This window comes from Somniosus microcephalus, unplaced genomic scaffold (genome assembly GCF_052327205.1).
Source record: "Somniosus microcephalus isolate GS21.2 unplaced genomic scaffold, FLI_Smic_1.0 unresolved_chr9, whole genome shotgun sequence".
In the NCBI taxonomy this organism is placed as follows: domain Eukaryota; kingdom Metazoa; phylum Chordata; class Chondrichthyes; order Squaliformes; family Somniosidae; genus Somniosus; species Somniosus microcephalus.
This window is the reverse complement of record NW_028225187.1, coordinates 20,569,720-20,583,162: the sequence shown is the minus strand read 5'-3', so window position 1 is coordinate 20,583,162 and position 13,443 is coordinate 20,569,720. Positions and strand designations below refer to the sequence as shown.

General features: G+C 49.0%; 1 protein-coding gene across 1 annotated transcript in view; it reads right to left on the bottom strand.

Annotated features, from left to right (window-relative positions):
* Nucleotides 1-12,920, bottom strand: part of LOC147084882 (DNA excision repair protein ERCC-1-like) — a 48,462-nt gene extending 35,542 nt beyond the window's left edge. Inside the window, exon 1 of the mRNA XM_085979364.1 lies at nucleotides 12,840-12,920. Within this exon, the coding sequence (XP_085835490.1) occupies nucleotides 12,840-12,920 (81 nt within the window). The remainder of the gene's footprint in view (nucleotides 1-12,839) is intronic.
* Nucleotides 12,921-13,443: the final 523 nt, after the last annotated feature.

The window sequence follows — 13,443 nt, the reverse complement described above, 5'->3', positions numbered from 1 at the left end:
AAAGTAATATTGTATGTACCCAACGAAGGTCAAAATTGTTTGACACCTACAGAATGTTGGAAAACTGTACTTTTTGTTATGTAAGCTTTGGCAATATGGTTCCCTGTAAACTTTCAAGCCAATAAAGCATTTGAATTGAAATTGAATTGAATTGAAATTGAGAGAGAGTGAGAGAGAGAGAGACAGAGTGAGAGAGAGAGAGAGAGTGAGAGAGAGAGAGACAGAGAGAGACAGAGAGAGACAGAGAGAGAGTGAGAGAGAGACAGATGGAGAGAGAGACAGACAGAGAGACAGAGAGAGACAGGCAGAGAGACAGAGAGAGACAGAGGGAGAGAGACAGAGAGAGAGACAGAGAGAGAGAGAGAGACAGAGAAAGAGAGAGAGAGACAGAGAGAGAGAGAGAGACAGAGAGAGAGACAGAGAGAGACAGAGAGAGCGACAGAGAGACAGAGAGACAGAGAGAGAGACAGAGAGAGAGACAGAGAGACATAGAGAGAGAGAGAGACAGAGATAGAGAGACAGACAGAGACAGAGAGACAGACAGAGAGAGAGACAGAGAGAGAGAGACAGAGAGAGAAAGACAGAGAGAGACAGAGAGACAGAGAGAGACAGAGAGAGAGGGAGAGAGAGACAGAGAGAGAGAGACAGAGAGAGAGGGAGAGAGAGAGAGACAAAGAGAGAGCGAGAGAGACACCGAGAGAGAGATAGAGAGCGATAGAGACAGACAGAGAGTGACAGAGAGACATGTTATGTTCATTAATAAATAGACATTCTTATTATGAACACAGCTAGCTTTTGCTAGCTACTTTTATTGAGCACATGTGGACTTGTACAGCATCTTGTAGAGGCTTCCATCTTGACTGCTGCCTTGTGGGTAGCCTAGCCTCATGGGTAATGTAGTCTTAATATAATATATAGCTGGGTAGCGTAGTCTTATACATACAGCTCTACACAGCTCTACGGCTCCACCTAGTGTCCACTATAGAATGACATGCTATTGATCACTACATCCCCCTTTCTTTGAGGTTTAACAAAATCAATATCAATCAACTTTCAAGAAAACAATAAAGATAATATCAGTAACACTTTTGTTAGTGCTCTATAAACATAAACATTTTCAAAACAGTCAACACATTTTCAAAGCTTTACTTTATACTCAAAGATTAAGTCTATCAGGCTCTTTTACTTCACATGTGGATCTTCTCAACACGGGTAAGCCTGATGTGTCTTCATGAGATTGTTCTGGCGGTGAATGACAAGATGCAGTTGCGGCATTGTCATCAATCTGGTCTTGAATAGTCTCTTGTGTTTTTAGGAGGGAACGGCGGTTCCTCCTGAGAATCTGTCCTTCCTCAGTTCTAACAGTGTATGACCTTGGTCCTACTTCCTCAAGAAATGTAGCTTTCCTGTTCCATGCATCTGGATCCTCAATCCTGACAACATCATCCTTTGTCAATGGTTGTGGAGTTTTGGATGACTTGTCATAGTATGATTTCTGTTTCAGCTTTAACAGTTGAAGTCTCTGTCTCAGTTCCTCACTTTGCTGTTCTTTTGCACAGCAGGGTAGCGTGGTGCGCAACTTGCGACCCATTAGTAATTCAGCAGGTGAAGAACCACAGTCTAAAGGTGAGGCTCGGTAGCTCAGCAGGGCGAGATAAGGATCAGACTTGCTTTCTGTCGCTTTCTTCAGTAGCTGCTTGAGAACTTGAACACCTTTCTCTGCCTTACCATTTGACTGAGCATACAAAGGACTGGATGTGATGTGCTGAAAGTCATAATGTGCTGCAAACTGTTGCCACTCCTTACAGTTGAAGCACGGACCATTGTCGCTAACGGCAATCCTGGGAATTCCATGTCTGGCGAAGATGGATTTCACATGCATTATGACACTGCTTGCTGTGGTGCTTGAGAGCAGCACCATCTCAGGATAGTTAGAATAGTAGTCAATCACTATTAGATAGTCTTTACCATTTAAATGAAAAAGGTCCATACCAACCTTTTGCCATGCTGCTGTTGGTATGTCAGCTACTATCATTGGTTCCTTTGCTTGTTTGTTTTGGTGTTTCTGACATGTCTCACATTTCCCTATCATGTTCTCAATGTCCTTATTTATGCCAGGCCAATAAACAGTGTCTCTTGCTCTCCTTTTGCATTTTTCAATTCCGAGGTGTCCCTCATGAATCCTTTTGAGCATGTCTTTCTGTCCATGCGAACTCATTTGTTTTATGTAGCAGGTCTCGCAGACAGGCTGTCTTGGCTGACAAGTTAGGAATGAACTTTCCAATGAAGTTTATCATCCCCATTATGCGTAGCACTCCTTTTTTGTCAGTGGGTCGGGGCATTTTGAGTATGGCGTTTACTTTTTCCATATCTGGCTCTATTCCTTTACCAGATAGATTATCTTCTAGGAAAGTGACTTCCTGGACGCCAAACTGACACTTGGCTTTGTTGAGCTTCAGTCCATTCCGGCGTATGCTCTGTAGCACTTTAGTCAGTCTCTCATTGTGTTCTTTCAGTGTGGAGCCCCAGATGATGATGTCATCAACATAGACCCGAACTCCTTCCAGACCTTCAATTATGTGTTCCATCGCTCTATGAAAGATTTCAGATGCAGATATTATCCCGAAAGGCATTCTGAGGAAACAATACCTGCCAAATGGCGTGTTGAAGGTACAGTATTTGGTGCTCTCTTCATCCAGTTTTAGTTGCCAAAATCCTTGTGAGGCATCGAGCTTTGTAAAGTATCTGGCACCTGACATTTCACTGGTGATTTCTTCTCGCTTGGGAATCTGATAGTGTTCACGTTTTATGTTTGCATTTAAGTCCTTTGGATCCATGCATATTCTTAGATCATTGTTCTTTTTCTTTACACATACCATGGAGTTAACCCAGTCTGTTGGCTCTTCGACTTTCCTGATGACTCCTAGTGTGGTCATTCTGTCCAGTTCATTCTTGAGCCGGTCACGCAGGGGTGCTGGAACTCTTCGTGGAGCATGTACCACTGGCTGAGCATCCTCCTTTAACTCGATCTTGTAAGTGAATGGTAGAACTTCAAATCCTTTGAACACATCCTGGAAATTATTCACTACAGAATCCACCGAGTCATCTGGTCTGCTTATGGCACAGTTTATACGGTAGACTCTCTTGACCAGTTCCAAGTCCTCACAAGCTTTGTCACCCAGTAGTGAATCAAGCCTTTCAGCCACAACAGAAAACATGAGATGATGCACTTTGTCTTTGACTGTCACTTTAAGTCTGCATACACCTAAGCTATCTATTTTCTGTCCATTACAGTCCTTCAGTAGTACTGACTTTTTCTGTATTTTGGGCTTTTCTTTCATATTGTTAATGTCACTCATACTGATTAAGTTTGCTTTTGCCCCAGTGTCTAGTTTCAAGGTAACTAATGCTCCATTTACCTGCAGTGGGATCATCCATTTGTCCTCTTTTACTGCATTAACTTTATGTTCAGCATTGTCCATTTCTGAGGGCTGCACATTTTCTGTATCCTTTTTGATATTGTCACATGACACCATTCCTACAAAAAATGTCTCACTTAAATCAGTGTCCTCAATTACATTAACTCGTTGCCCTTTCTTAGTTTGTACTTTTGAAAAGCATTGTTTGGCAAAGTGATTCTTTCCATTACACTTTGTGCACATTTTTCCAAACGCTGGGCATTGTCTTAACTGGTGTTTGTAACCACAGCGTTTACAATTAAAAATTTCATCCTCCGATTGCTTTTCATTATTGATTTCACTGAAAGTCTGCGCGTGCTTTTGAGCTAGCTCGCTGGCTTGGCATATTTTCACCTCATTTTCCAAATTTAGTTCAGTTTCTCTCAACAGACGTTCCCTGACTTTTTTATCATGAATACCAAACACAATCTGGTCACGAATCATGGATGCTTTGAGCTCAGAGAAATTACATGTCTGTGCTTTCAGTTTCAGATCAGTTATAAAGCTATCAAAAGTCTCATTTTGTTGCTGTGTCCGAGAACGGAAGATGTATCTTTCATACGTCTCATTCTTTTTGGGAGAACAATGTGCATCAAATTTCTGTAGCACATCGTCTAATTTGTCTCTGTTCTCTGCTGGATTAAATACAAATGTATTAAATACCTCTATCGCCTGTGGGCCTGCAACCGTAAGCAGCAACGCTATCTTCCTTGCATCTGGCTTCGTACCGAATCCGATGGCTGCAATGTAGAGTTCGAATTGCTGTTTAAAAGTCTGCCAATTGTAGTCGATTTTTTCTGTGAGTTTCAAACGCTCTGGTGTCTTCAAATTCTCCATGTCGCTTTTCACAATTTTCAGCAGATCTTCACCACCCTGGTACCATGTTATGTTCATTAATAAATAGACATTCTTATTTTGAACACAGCTAGCTTTTGCTAGCTACTTTTATTGAGCACATGTGGACTTGTACAGCATCTTGTAGAGGCTTCCATCTTGACTGCTGCCTTGTGGGTAGCCTAGCCTCATGGGTAATGTAGTCTTAATATAATATATAGCTGGGTAGTGTAGTCTTATACATACAGCTATATACAGCTGTACGGCTCCACCTAGTGTCCACTATAGAATGACATGCTATTGATCACTACAAGACAGGGAGAGAGAGAGACAGACAGAGAGGGAGAGAGAGAGAGACAGAAAGAGAGAGTGAGAGAGACACAGAGAGAGAGAGAGAGACAGAGAGAGAGTGAGAGGGAGAGAGACAGAGAGAGAGAGAGAGAGAGAGAGAGACAGTGAGAGAGCGAGAGGGAGAGAGACAGAGGCCTAGAAATTCGGTGGCGCCCCATTTGGGACGCCAAGCTCGCCTGGGCGCTGGAATTAACGCTGCGAACGGAGCCGCTTGCGCCCGCCGGAAATTCAGTTTGAGCGCCCCAAGAGGGACGCGGGGCGCTGCTCGACGCGCTCCGCGTCCCTCTTGAGGCGCTCAAACTGAATATCGCAGCGCAACGTGCCGCAGCGTCACACGATGCGGCACGGTGCGCTGCGGTACTGCAGGCCTTCCTCCCCTTCTTAAGGGGGAGGGGCCTGCACCAGCGCGATCACCGATCGCAAGTGCCAGCAAAAGAGCCCGTCACCGAGGAGAAGTGCCGGGCTCTTGGGACACAGCCGGCACTGCCCGGGGGGGGGGGGGTGTATCAGGAGGCCGGGGACGGCGGCGCAAGGAGGTGCTGGCAGGCGGCCACTGAAAAAAAATGGCCGCCACGCACCTCCACCTTAATCTGCGCCACTACCGCCACAGGAAGGCCCTGTGAACCGGTCGCGGCGTTACAGCAGGGGGCGCGACCAAATATCGCGATCGGGGCGGGAGCGGTGCGCTGCGCACACCGATGACGTCGTCGGTGGCGGCGTGGCGCTACAGGCTAACGCCGCCATTAGCGCCCCGCTAAATACCGCGGGAGGCGCGGCCAGTGGCGCTAAAGCCACTGAGTGCCCTCTTTAGGCGCTAACTGGTGGCGCAGCGGACCGAATTTCTAGGCCAGATAGAGAGATAGAGAGAGAGACAGAGAGACAGGGAGAGAGAGACAGAGAGAGAGAGACACAGAGAGACAGAGAGAGAGAGAGAGAGAGAGAGAGAGACAGAGAGACAGGGAGAGAGAGACAGAGAGAGAGAGAGACAGAGAGACAGAGAGAGAGAGAGAGAGAGACAGAGAGACAGGGAGAGAGAGACAGAGAGAGAGAGAGACAGAGAGAGAGAGAGAGAGAGACAGAGAGACAGAGAGAGAGAGACACAGAGAGACAGAGAGAGAGAGACAGAGAGAGAGAGAGAGACAGAGAGACAGGGAGAGAGAGACAGAGAGAGAGAGAGACAGAGAGACAGAGAGAGAGAGAGAGAGAGACAGAGAGACAGGGAGAGAGAGACAGAGAGAGAGAGACACAGAGAGACAGAGAGAGAGAGACAGAGAGAGAGAGACACAGAGAGACAGAGAGAGAGAGACAGAGATAGAGAGAGAGACAGAGAGACAGAGAGAGAGAGAGACAGAGAGAGAGAGACAGAGAGACAGAGAGAGAGAGACAGAGATAGAGAGAGAGACAGAGAGACAGAGAGAGAGAGACAGAGATAGAGAGAGAGACAGAGAGACAGAGAGAGAGAGAGACAGAGAGAGAGAGACACAGAGAGACAGAGAGAGAGAGATAGAGAGAGAGACAGAGAGACAGAGAGAGAGAGAGACAGAGAGAGAGAGACACAGAGAGACAGAGAGAGAGAGACAGAGATAGAGAGAGAGACAGAGAGACAGGGAGAGAGAGACAGAGAGAGAGACACACAGAGAGACAGAGAGAGAGAGACAGAGATAGAGAGAGAGACAGAGAGACAGGGAGAGAGAGACAGAGAGAGAGAGAGAGAGAGGTATGACAGTAGACAATCAATTGTTAGCAATTAAAGAATTAATACATTATGTACAACAACTTGTATTTGTCCTGCACCTTTAATGTAGTAAAATATCCCAAGGCGCTTCACAGGGGCGATTATCAAACACAATTTGACACCGAGCCACATAAGGAGGTATTAGGACAGGTGACCAAACGCTGGGTCAAAGAGGTTGGTTTTAAGGAGCGTCTTAAAGGAGGGGAGAGAGGCGGAGAGGTTTAGGGAGGGAATTCCAGAGCTCAGGGCCCCAGGCAGCTGAAGGCACGGCCGCCAATGGTGGAGCGATGGAAATCGGGGATGCTCAAGAGGGCAGAATTGGAGGAGCGCAGAGATCTCGGAGGGTCGTAGGGGCTGGAGGAGGTTACAGAGATAGGGAGGGGGCGAGGGCCATGGAGGGATTTGAACAGCAGGATGAGAATTGTAGGGGCTGGAGGAGGTTACAGAGATAGGGAGGGGGCGAGGACCATGGAGGGATTTGAACAGGAGGATGAGAATTGTAAGGGCTGGAGGAGGTTACAGAGATAGGGAGGGGGCGAGGGCCATGGAGGGATTTGAACAGGAGGATGAGAATTGTAGGGGCTGGAGGAGGTTACAGGGATAGGGAGTGGGCGAGGGCCATGGAGGGATTTGAACAGGAGGATGAGAATTGTAGGGCTGGAGGAGGTTACAGAGATAGGGAGGGGGCGAGGGACCATGGAGGGATTTGAACAGGAGGATGAGAATTGTAGAGGCTGGAGGAGGTTATAGAGATAGGGAGGGGGCGAGGGCCATGGAGGGATTTGAACAGGAGGATGAGAATTGTAGGGCTGGAGGAGTATACAGAGATAGGGAGGGGGCGAGGGGCCATGGAGGGGTTTGAACAGGAGGAGGTTACAGAGATAGGGAGTGGGCGAGGGGCCATGGAGGGATTTGAACAGGAAGATGAGAATTGTAGAGGCTGGAGGAGGTTACAGAGATAGGGAGGGGGCGAGGGCCATGGAGGGATTTGAACTGGAGGATGAGAATTGTAGGGCTGGAGGAGGTTACAGAGATAGGGAGGGGGTGAGGGCCATGGAGGGATTTGAACAGGAGGATGAGAATTGTTGGGGCTGGAGGAGGTTACAGAGATAGGGAGGGGGCGAGGGCCATGGAGGGATTTGAACAGGAGGATGAGAATGGTAGGGCTGGAGGAGGTTACAGAGATAGGGAGGGGGCGAGGGGCCATGGAGGGATTTGAACAGGAGGATGAGAATTGTGGGGCTGGAGGAGGTTACAGAGATAGGGAGGGGGCGAGCGGCCATGGAGGGAATTGAACAGGAGGATGAGAATTGTAGAGGCTGGAGGAGGTTACAGAGATAGGGAGGGGGCGAGGGACCATGGAGGGATTTGAACAGGAGGATGAGAATTGTAGGGGCTGGAGGAGGTTACAGAGATAGGGAGGGGGCGAGGGGCCATGGAGGGATTTGAACAGGAGGATGAGAATTGTAGGACTGGAGGTGGTTACAGAGATAATGAGTGGGCGAGGGCCATGGAGGGATTTGAACAGGAGGATGAGAATTGTAGAGGCTGGAGGAGGTTACAGAGATAGGGAGGGGGCGAGGGGCCATGGAGGGATTTGAACAGGAGGATGAGAATTGTAGGACTGGAGGTGGTTACAGAGATAGTGAGTGGGCGAGGGGCCATGGAGGGATTTGAACAGGAGGATGAGAATTGTAGCGGCTGGAGGAGGTTACAGAGATAGGGAGGGGGCGAGGGCCATGGAGGGATATGAACAGGAGGATGAGAATTGTAGGGGCTGGAGGAGGTTACAGAGATAGGGAGGGGGCGAGGGCCATGGAGGGATTTGAACAGGAGGATGAAAATTGTAGGGCTGGAGGAGGTTACAGAGATAGGGAGGGGGCGAGGGACCATGGAGGGATTTGAACAGGAGGATGAGAATTGTAGGGCTGGAGGAGGTTACAGAGATAGGGAGGGGCGATGGCCATGGAGGGATTTGAACAGGAGGATGAGAATTGTAGGGGTTGGAGGAGTTTACAGAGATAGGGAGGGGGGCGAGGGACATGGAGGGATTTGAACAGGAGGATGGGAATTGTAGGGCTGGAGGAGGTTACAGAGATAGGGAGGGAGCGAGGGGCCATGGAGGGATTTGAACAGGAGGATGGGAATTGTAGGGCTGGAGGAGGTTACAGAGATAGGGTGGGAGCGAGGGGCAATGGAGTGATTTGAACAGGAGGATGAGAATTGTAGGGGCTGGTGGAGGTTACAGAGATAGGGAGGGGGCGAGGGCCATGGAGGGATTTGAACAGGAGGATGAGAATTGTAGGGGCTGGTGGAGGTTACAGAGATAGGGAGGGGGCGAGGGGCCATGGAGCGATTTGAACAGGAGGATGAGAATTGTAGAGGCTGGAGGAGGTTACAGAGATAGGGAGGGGGCGAGGGCCATGGAGGGATATGAACAGGAGGATGAGAATTGTAGGGGCTGGAGGAGGTTACAGAGATAGGGAGGGGGCGAGGGCCATGGAGGGATTTGAGCAGGGGGATGTGAATTGTCGGGGCTGGAGGAGGTTACAGAGATCGGGAGGGTGTGAGGGGCCATGGAGGGATTGGAACAGGAGGATGAGAATTGTAGGGCTGGAGGAGGTTACAGAGATAGGGAGGGGGCGAGAGGTCATGGAGGGATTTGAACAGGAGGATGAGAATTGTAGGGGCTGGAGGAGGTTACAGAGATAGGGAGGGGGCGAGGGCCATGGAGGGATTTGAACAGGAGGATGAGAATTGTAGGGGCTGGAGGAGGTTACAGAGATAGGGAGGGGGCGAGGGCCATGGAGGGATTTGAACAGGAGGATGAGAATTGTAGGAATAAATGGGTCATTTTCGGGTTGGCAGGCTGTAACGAGTGGGGTACCATAAGGATCAGTGCTTGGGCCTCAGCTTTTCACAATCTACATCAATGATTTGGATGAGGGGACCAAATGTAATATATCCAAGTTTGTTGATGATACAAAGCCTGGTGGGAATGTAAGTTGTGAGGAGGGTACAAGGAGGCTTCAAGGGGATATAGGCAGGCTAAGTGAGTGGGCAAGAACATGGCAAGTGGAATATAAGGTGGAGAAATGTGAAGTTATCCACTTTGGTAGGAGAAATAGAAAAGCAGAGTATTTTTTAAATGGTGAGAGATTGGGAAATGTTGGTGTTCAGAGGGACCTGGGTGTCCTTGTACACGAATCACTGAAAGTTAACATGCAGGTACAGCAAGCAATTAGGAAAGAAAATGGTATGTTGGCCTATATTACAAGAGGATTTGAGTATAAGAGTAAAGACGTCTTACTGCAATTATATAGGGCCCTGGTGAGACCACACCTGGAGTACTGTGTACAGTTTTGGTCACCTTACCTAAGGAAGGATATACTTGCCATAGAGGGAGTGCAACGAAGGTTCACCAGACTGGTTCCTGGGATGGGGGGATTGTCCTATGAGGAGAGATTGGGTAGACTAGGCCTATATTCTCTAGAGTTTAGAAGAATGAGAGGTGATCTCATTGAAACATGCAATATTTGTACAGGGATTGACAGGGTAGATGCTGAGAGGCTGTTTCCCCCTGGGCTGGAGAGTCTCGAACCAGGGGTCACAGTCTCAGAATAAGGGGTCGGCCATTGAGGACTGAGATGAGGAGGAATTTCTTCACTCAGAGGGCGGTGAATCTTTGGAATTCTCTACCCCAGAGGGCTGTGGAGGCTCAGTCGTTGAGTATATTCAAGGCTGAGATCGATAAATGTTTCAATATTAAGGGAATCAAGGGATATGGGGATAGTGCAGGAAAGTGGAGTTGTGGTAGAAGATCAGCCATGATCTTAATGAATGGCGGAGCAGGCTCGAGGGGCCGAATGGCCAACTCCTGCTCCTATTTCTTATGTTCTTATGAGAGAGACAGAAAGAGAGAGAGACAGAGGGAGAGAGAGAGAGACAGAGAGAGAGAGAGAGAGAGAGAGACAGAGAGAGACAGGTGACTCAACCGTGGCTAACAAGGGAAATTAGGGATAGCATAAGATCCAAGGAGAGGACATATAAATTGGCTAGAAAAAGCAATAATCCTGAGGGTTGGGAGCAGTTTAGGAGTCAAGAAAGGAGGACAAAGGGATTAATTAAGAAAGGGAAAATAGAATATGAGAGTAAGCTAGTAGGGAACATAAAAACTGACTGTAAAAGCTTTTATAGATATGTGAAGAGAAAAAGATTGGTGAAGTCAAGCGTAGGTCCCTTACAGTCAGAATCAGGGGAATTTATAATGGGAAACAAGGAAATGGCAGACCAACTAAATACATACTTTGGTTCTGTCTTCACAAAGGAGGACACAAATAACCTCCCAGAGATGCCGGGGAACATAGGGTCTGATGAAAGAGAGGAACTGAAAGAAATCAGTATTTGTAGGAAAATGGTGTTAGGAAAATTGATGGGACTAAAGGCCGATAAATCCCCAGGGCCTGATGGTCTACATCCCAGGGTACTTAAGGAAGTGGCCCCAGAGATAGTAGATGCATTGCTGGTCATCTTCCAGAACTCGATAGACTCTGGAACGGTACCCATGGATTGGAGGGTAGCTAATGTTACCCCACTATTCAAAAAAGGTGGTAGAGAAAAAGCGGGGAATTATGGACCGGTAAGCCTGACATCGGTAGTGGGAAAATGCTAGAGTCCATTATAAAAGATGTAATAGCAGAGCACTTGGAAAACCGTGACAGGATCGGACAAAGTCAACATGGATTTACAAAAGGTAAATCATGCTTGACTAATCTACTGGAATTTTTTGAGGATGTGACTGGTCAAATAGATAAGGGAGAACCAGTGGATGTGGTGTATTTGGACTTTCAGAAGGCTTTCGATAAGGTCCCACACAAGAGATTAGCGTGCAAAATTAAGGCACATGGGATTGGGGGCAAGGTATTGACTTGGATAGAGAACTGGTTGGCAGACAGAAAGCAAAGAGTTGGAATAAGCGGGTCGTTTTCCGAGTGGCAGGCAGTGACTAGTGGGGTACCACAAGGATCGGTCCTAGGACCCCAGCTGTTCACAATATATATTAATGATCTGGACGAGGGAATTGGATGTAATATCTCCAAATTTGCAGACGACACAAAGCTGGGCGGGAGGGTAAGCTGCGAGGAGGATGTCAGGAAACTCCAGTACGATTTGGACAGGTTGGGTGATTGGGCAGAAACATGGCAAATGCACTATAATGTGGATAAATGTGAGGTTATCCACTTTGGTGGCAAAAACAGGAAGGCAGATTATTATTTGAATGGCAATAGATTGGGAGAAGGGGAAGTGCAAAGAGACCTGGGCGTCCTTGTGCACCAGTCGCTGAAGGTAAGCATGCAGGTGCAGCAGGCGGTTAAGAAGGCAAATGGTATGTTGGCCTTCGTAGCGAGAGGGTTTGAGTACAGGAACAAGGATGTCTTGCTGCAGTTGTACAGGGCCTTGGTGAGACCACACCTTGAGTATTGTGTGCAGTTTTGGTCACCTTACCTGAGGAAGGACGTTCTTGCCATGGAGGGAGTGCAGCGAAGATTCACAAGGCTGATCCCTGGGATGGCAGGAATGACGTATGAGGAGAGATTGGGATGATTGGGCTTATACTCACTGGAGTTTAGAAGAATGAGAGGGGATCTCATCGAAACCTATAAAATTCTGTCAGGTCTGGACAGACTAGATGCAGGAAGGATGTTTCTGATGGCCGGGGAGTCCAGAACCAGGGGTCACAGTCTAAGGATAAGGGGTAAGTCATTTAGGACTGAAATGAGGAGGAATTTCTTCACCCAGAGAGTGGTGAACCTGTGGAATTCTCTGCCACAGAGGGCGGTGGAGGCCAGTTCATTAAATATATTCAAGAAAGAGTTGGATATATTTCTTGAGGCTAAAGGGATCAAGGGATATGGGGAGAAGGCAGGGGCAGGGTACTGAATTTGGATGATCCGCCATGATCTCATTGAATGGCGGAGCAGGCTCGAAGGGCCGAATGGCCTACTCCTGCTCCTATCTTCTATGTTTCTATGAGAGAGAGAGTGAGAGAGAGAGAGACAGAGAGAGAGACAGAGAGAGAGAGCGAGAGAGAGAGACAGAGAGAGAGAGTGAGAAAGAGCGAGAGAGACACAGAGACAGAGAGAGAGACGGAGAGAGAGACAGAAAGAGAGCGACAGAGAGAGAGATGGAGAGAGAGAGGCAGAGAGAGAGAGAGAGACAGAGAGAGAGACAGAGAGAGAGATAGAGAGAGAGACACAGAGAGTGGGAGAGAGAGTCACAGAGAGTGAGAGAGAGAGAAAGAGAGAGAGAAAGACAGAGAGACAGAGACAGAGAGAGAGACCGAGACACACTGAGAGACAGAGAGAGAGAGAGAGACACAGAGAGGGAGCGTGGGCTGGCTGGCCCCGTGAGGAGGACAGTGAGGAGGACGGTGTGAGCTGGGGGGCCGAGCAGGGGTTAACCCAGCGCAGGGAGTGATCCAGCCAGCCGCTGCCTCGTGCGATCTCGGCCTGAGCTGCCAAGACGAGCAGCTGCTGTGACATGGATAGGCTGCATGAATGGCCGACCTGCCCTGACCGGGGGGGAGGGTGCCGACACCTTCTGCTCGCCGCGCAGCTGCACAAACACTGGCGCATCCACAAATCCCTCCGCCGCTCCCACTCCGGGCCGAGCCCTCAGCCCCGCTCGCCTCCCCGCCCCCCCCCGGCTCGCCTCCCTCCACCCTGGGGGCAGGGGGAGGGGTGGTGGCGGAGGGGGGTGGGTGCGGGAGGGGGAGGTCTCCAGGACCTCACCCCTATAAACGGCCGATGGCTCGCGCCAGAGCCTGGGTGTTGGCTATTCGACTGCACGGGGCGTCGCGGCCGAGTCCGAACCTGACCTCTACGTGACCCCCTGGCCAGCACGAGCCCTGCACAATCAGGACCTGGTACCCCTGGCTGATTTCTCCTCCCCCCCCCCCCCCGCACCAACAGTGCTCAGGTGCTGAGGCTAATTCTCGCACTCCCTATGACCCTCCATCCCAGCTCCGTCAGCACAGACTGGGGAGTAATTCTGGTTCCCCCTGCC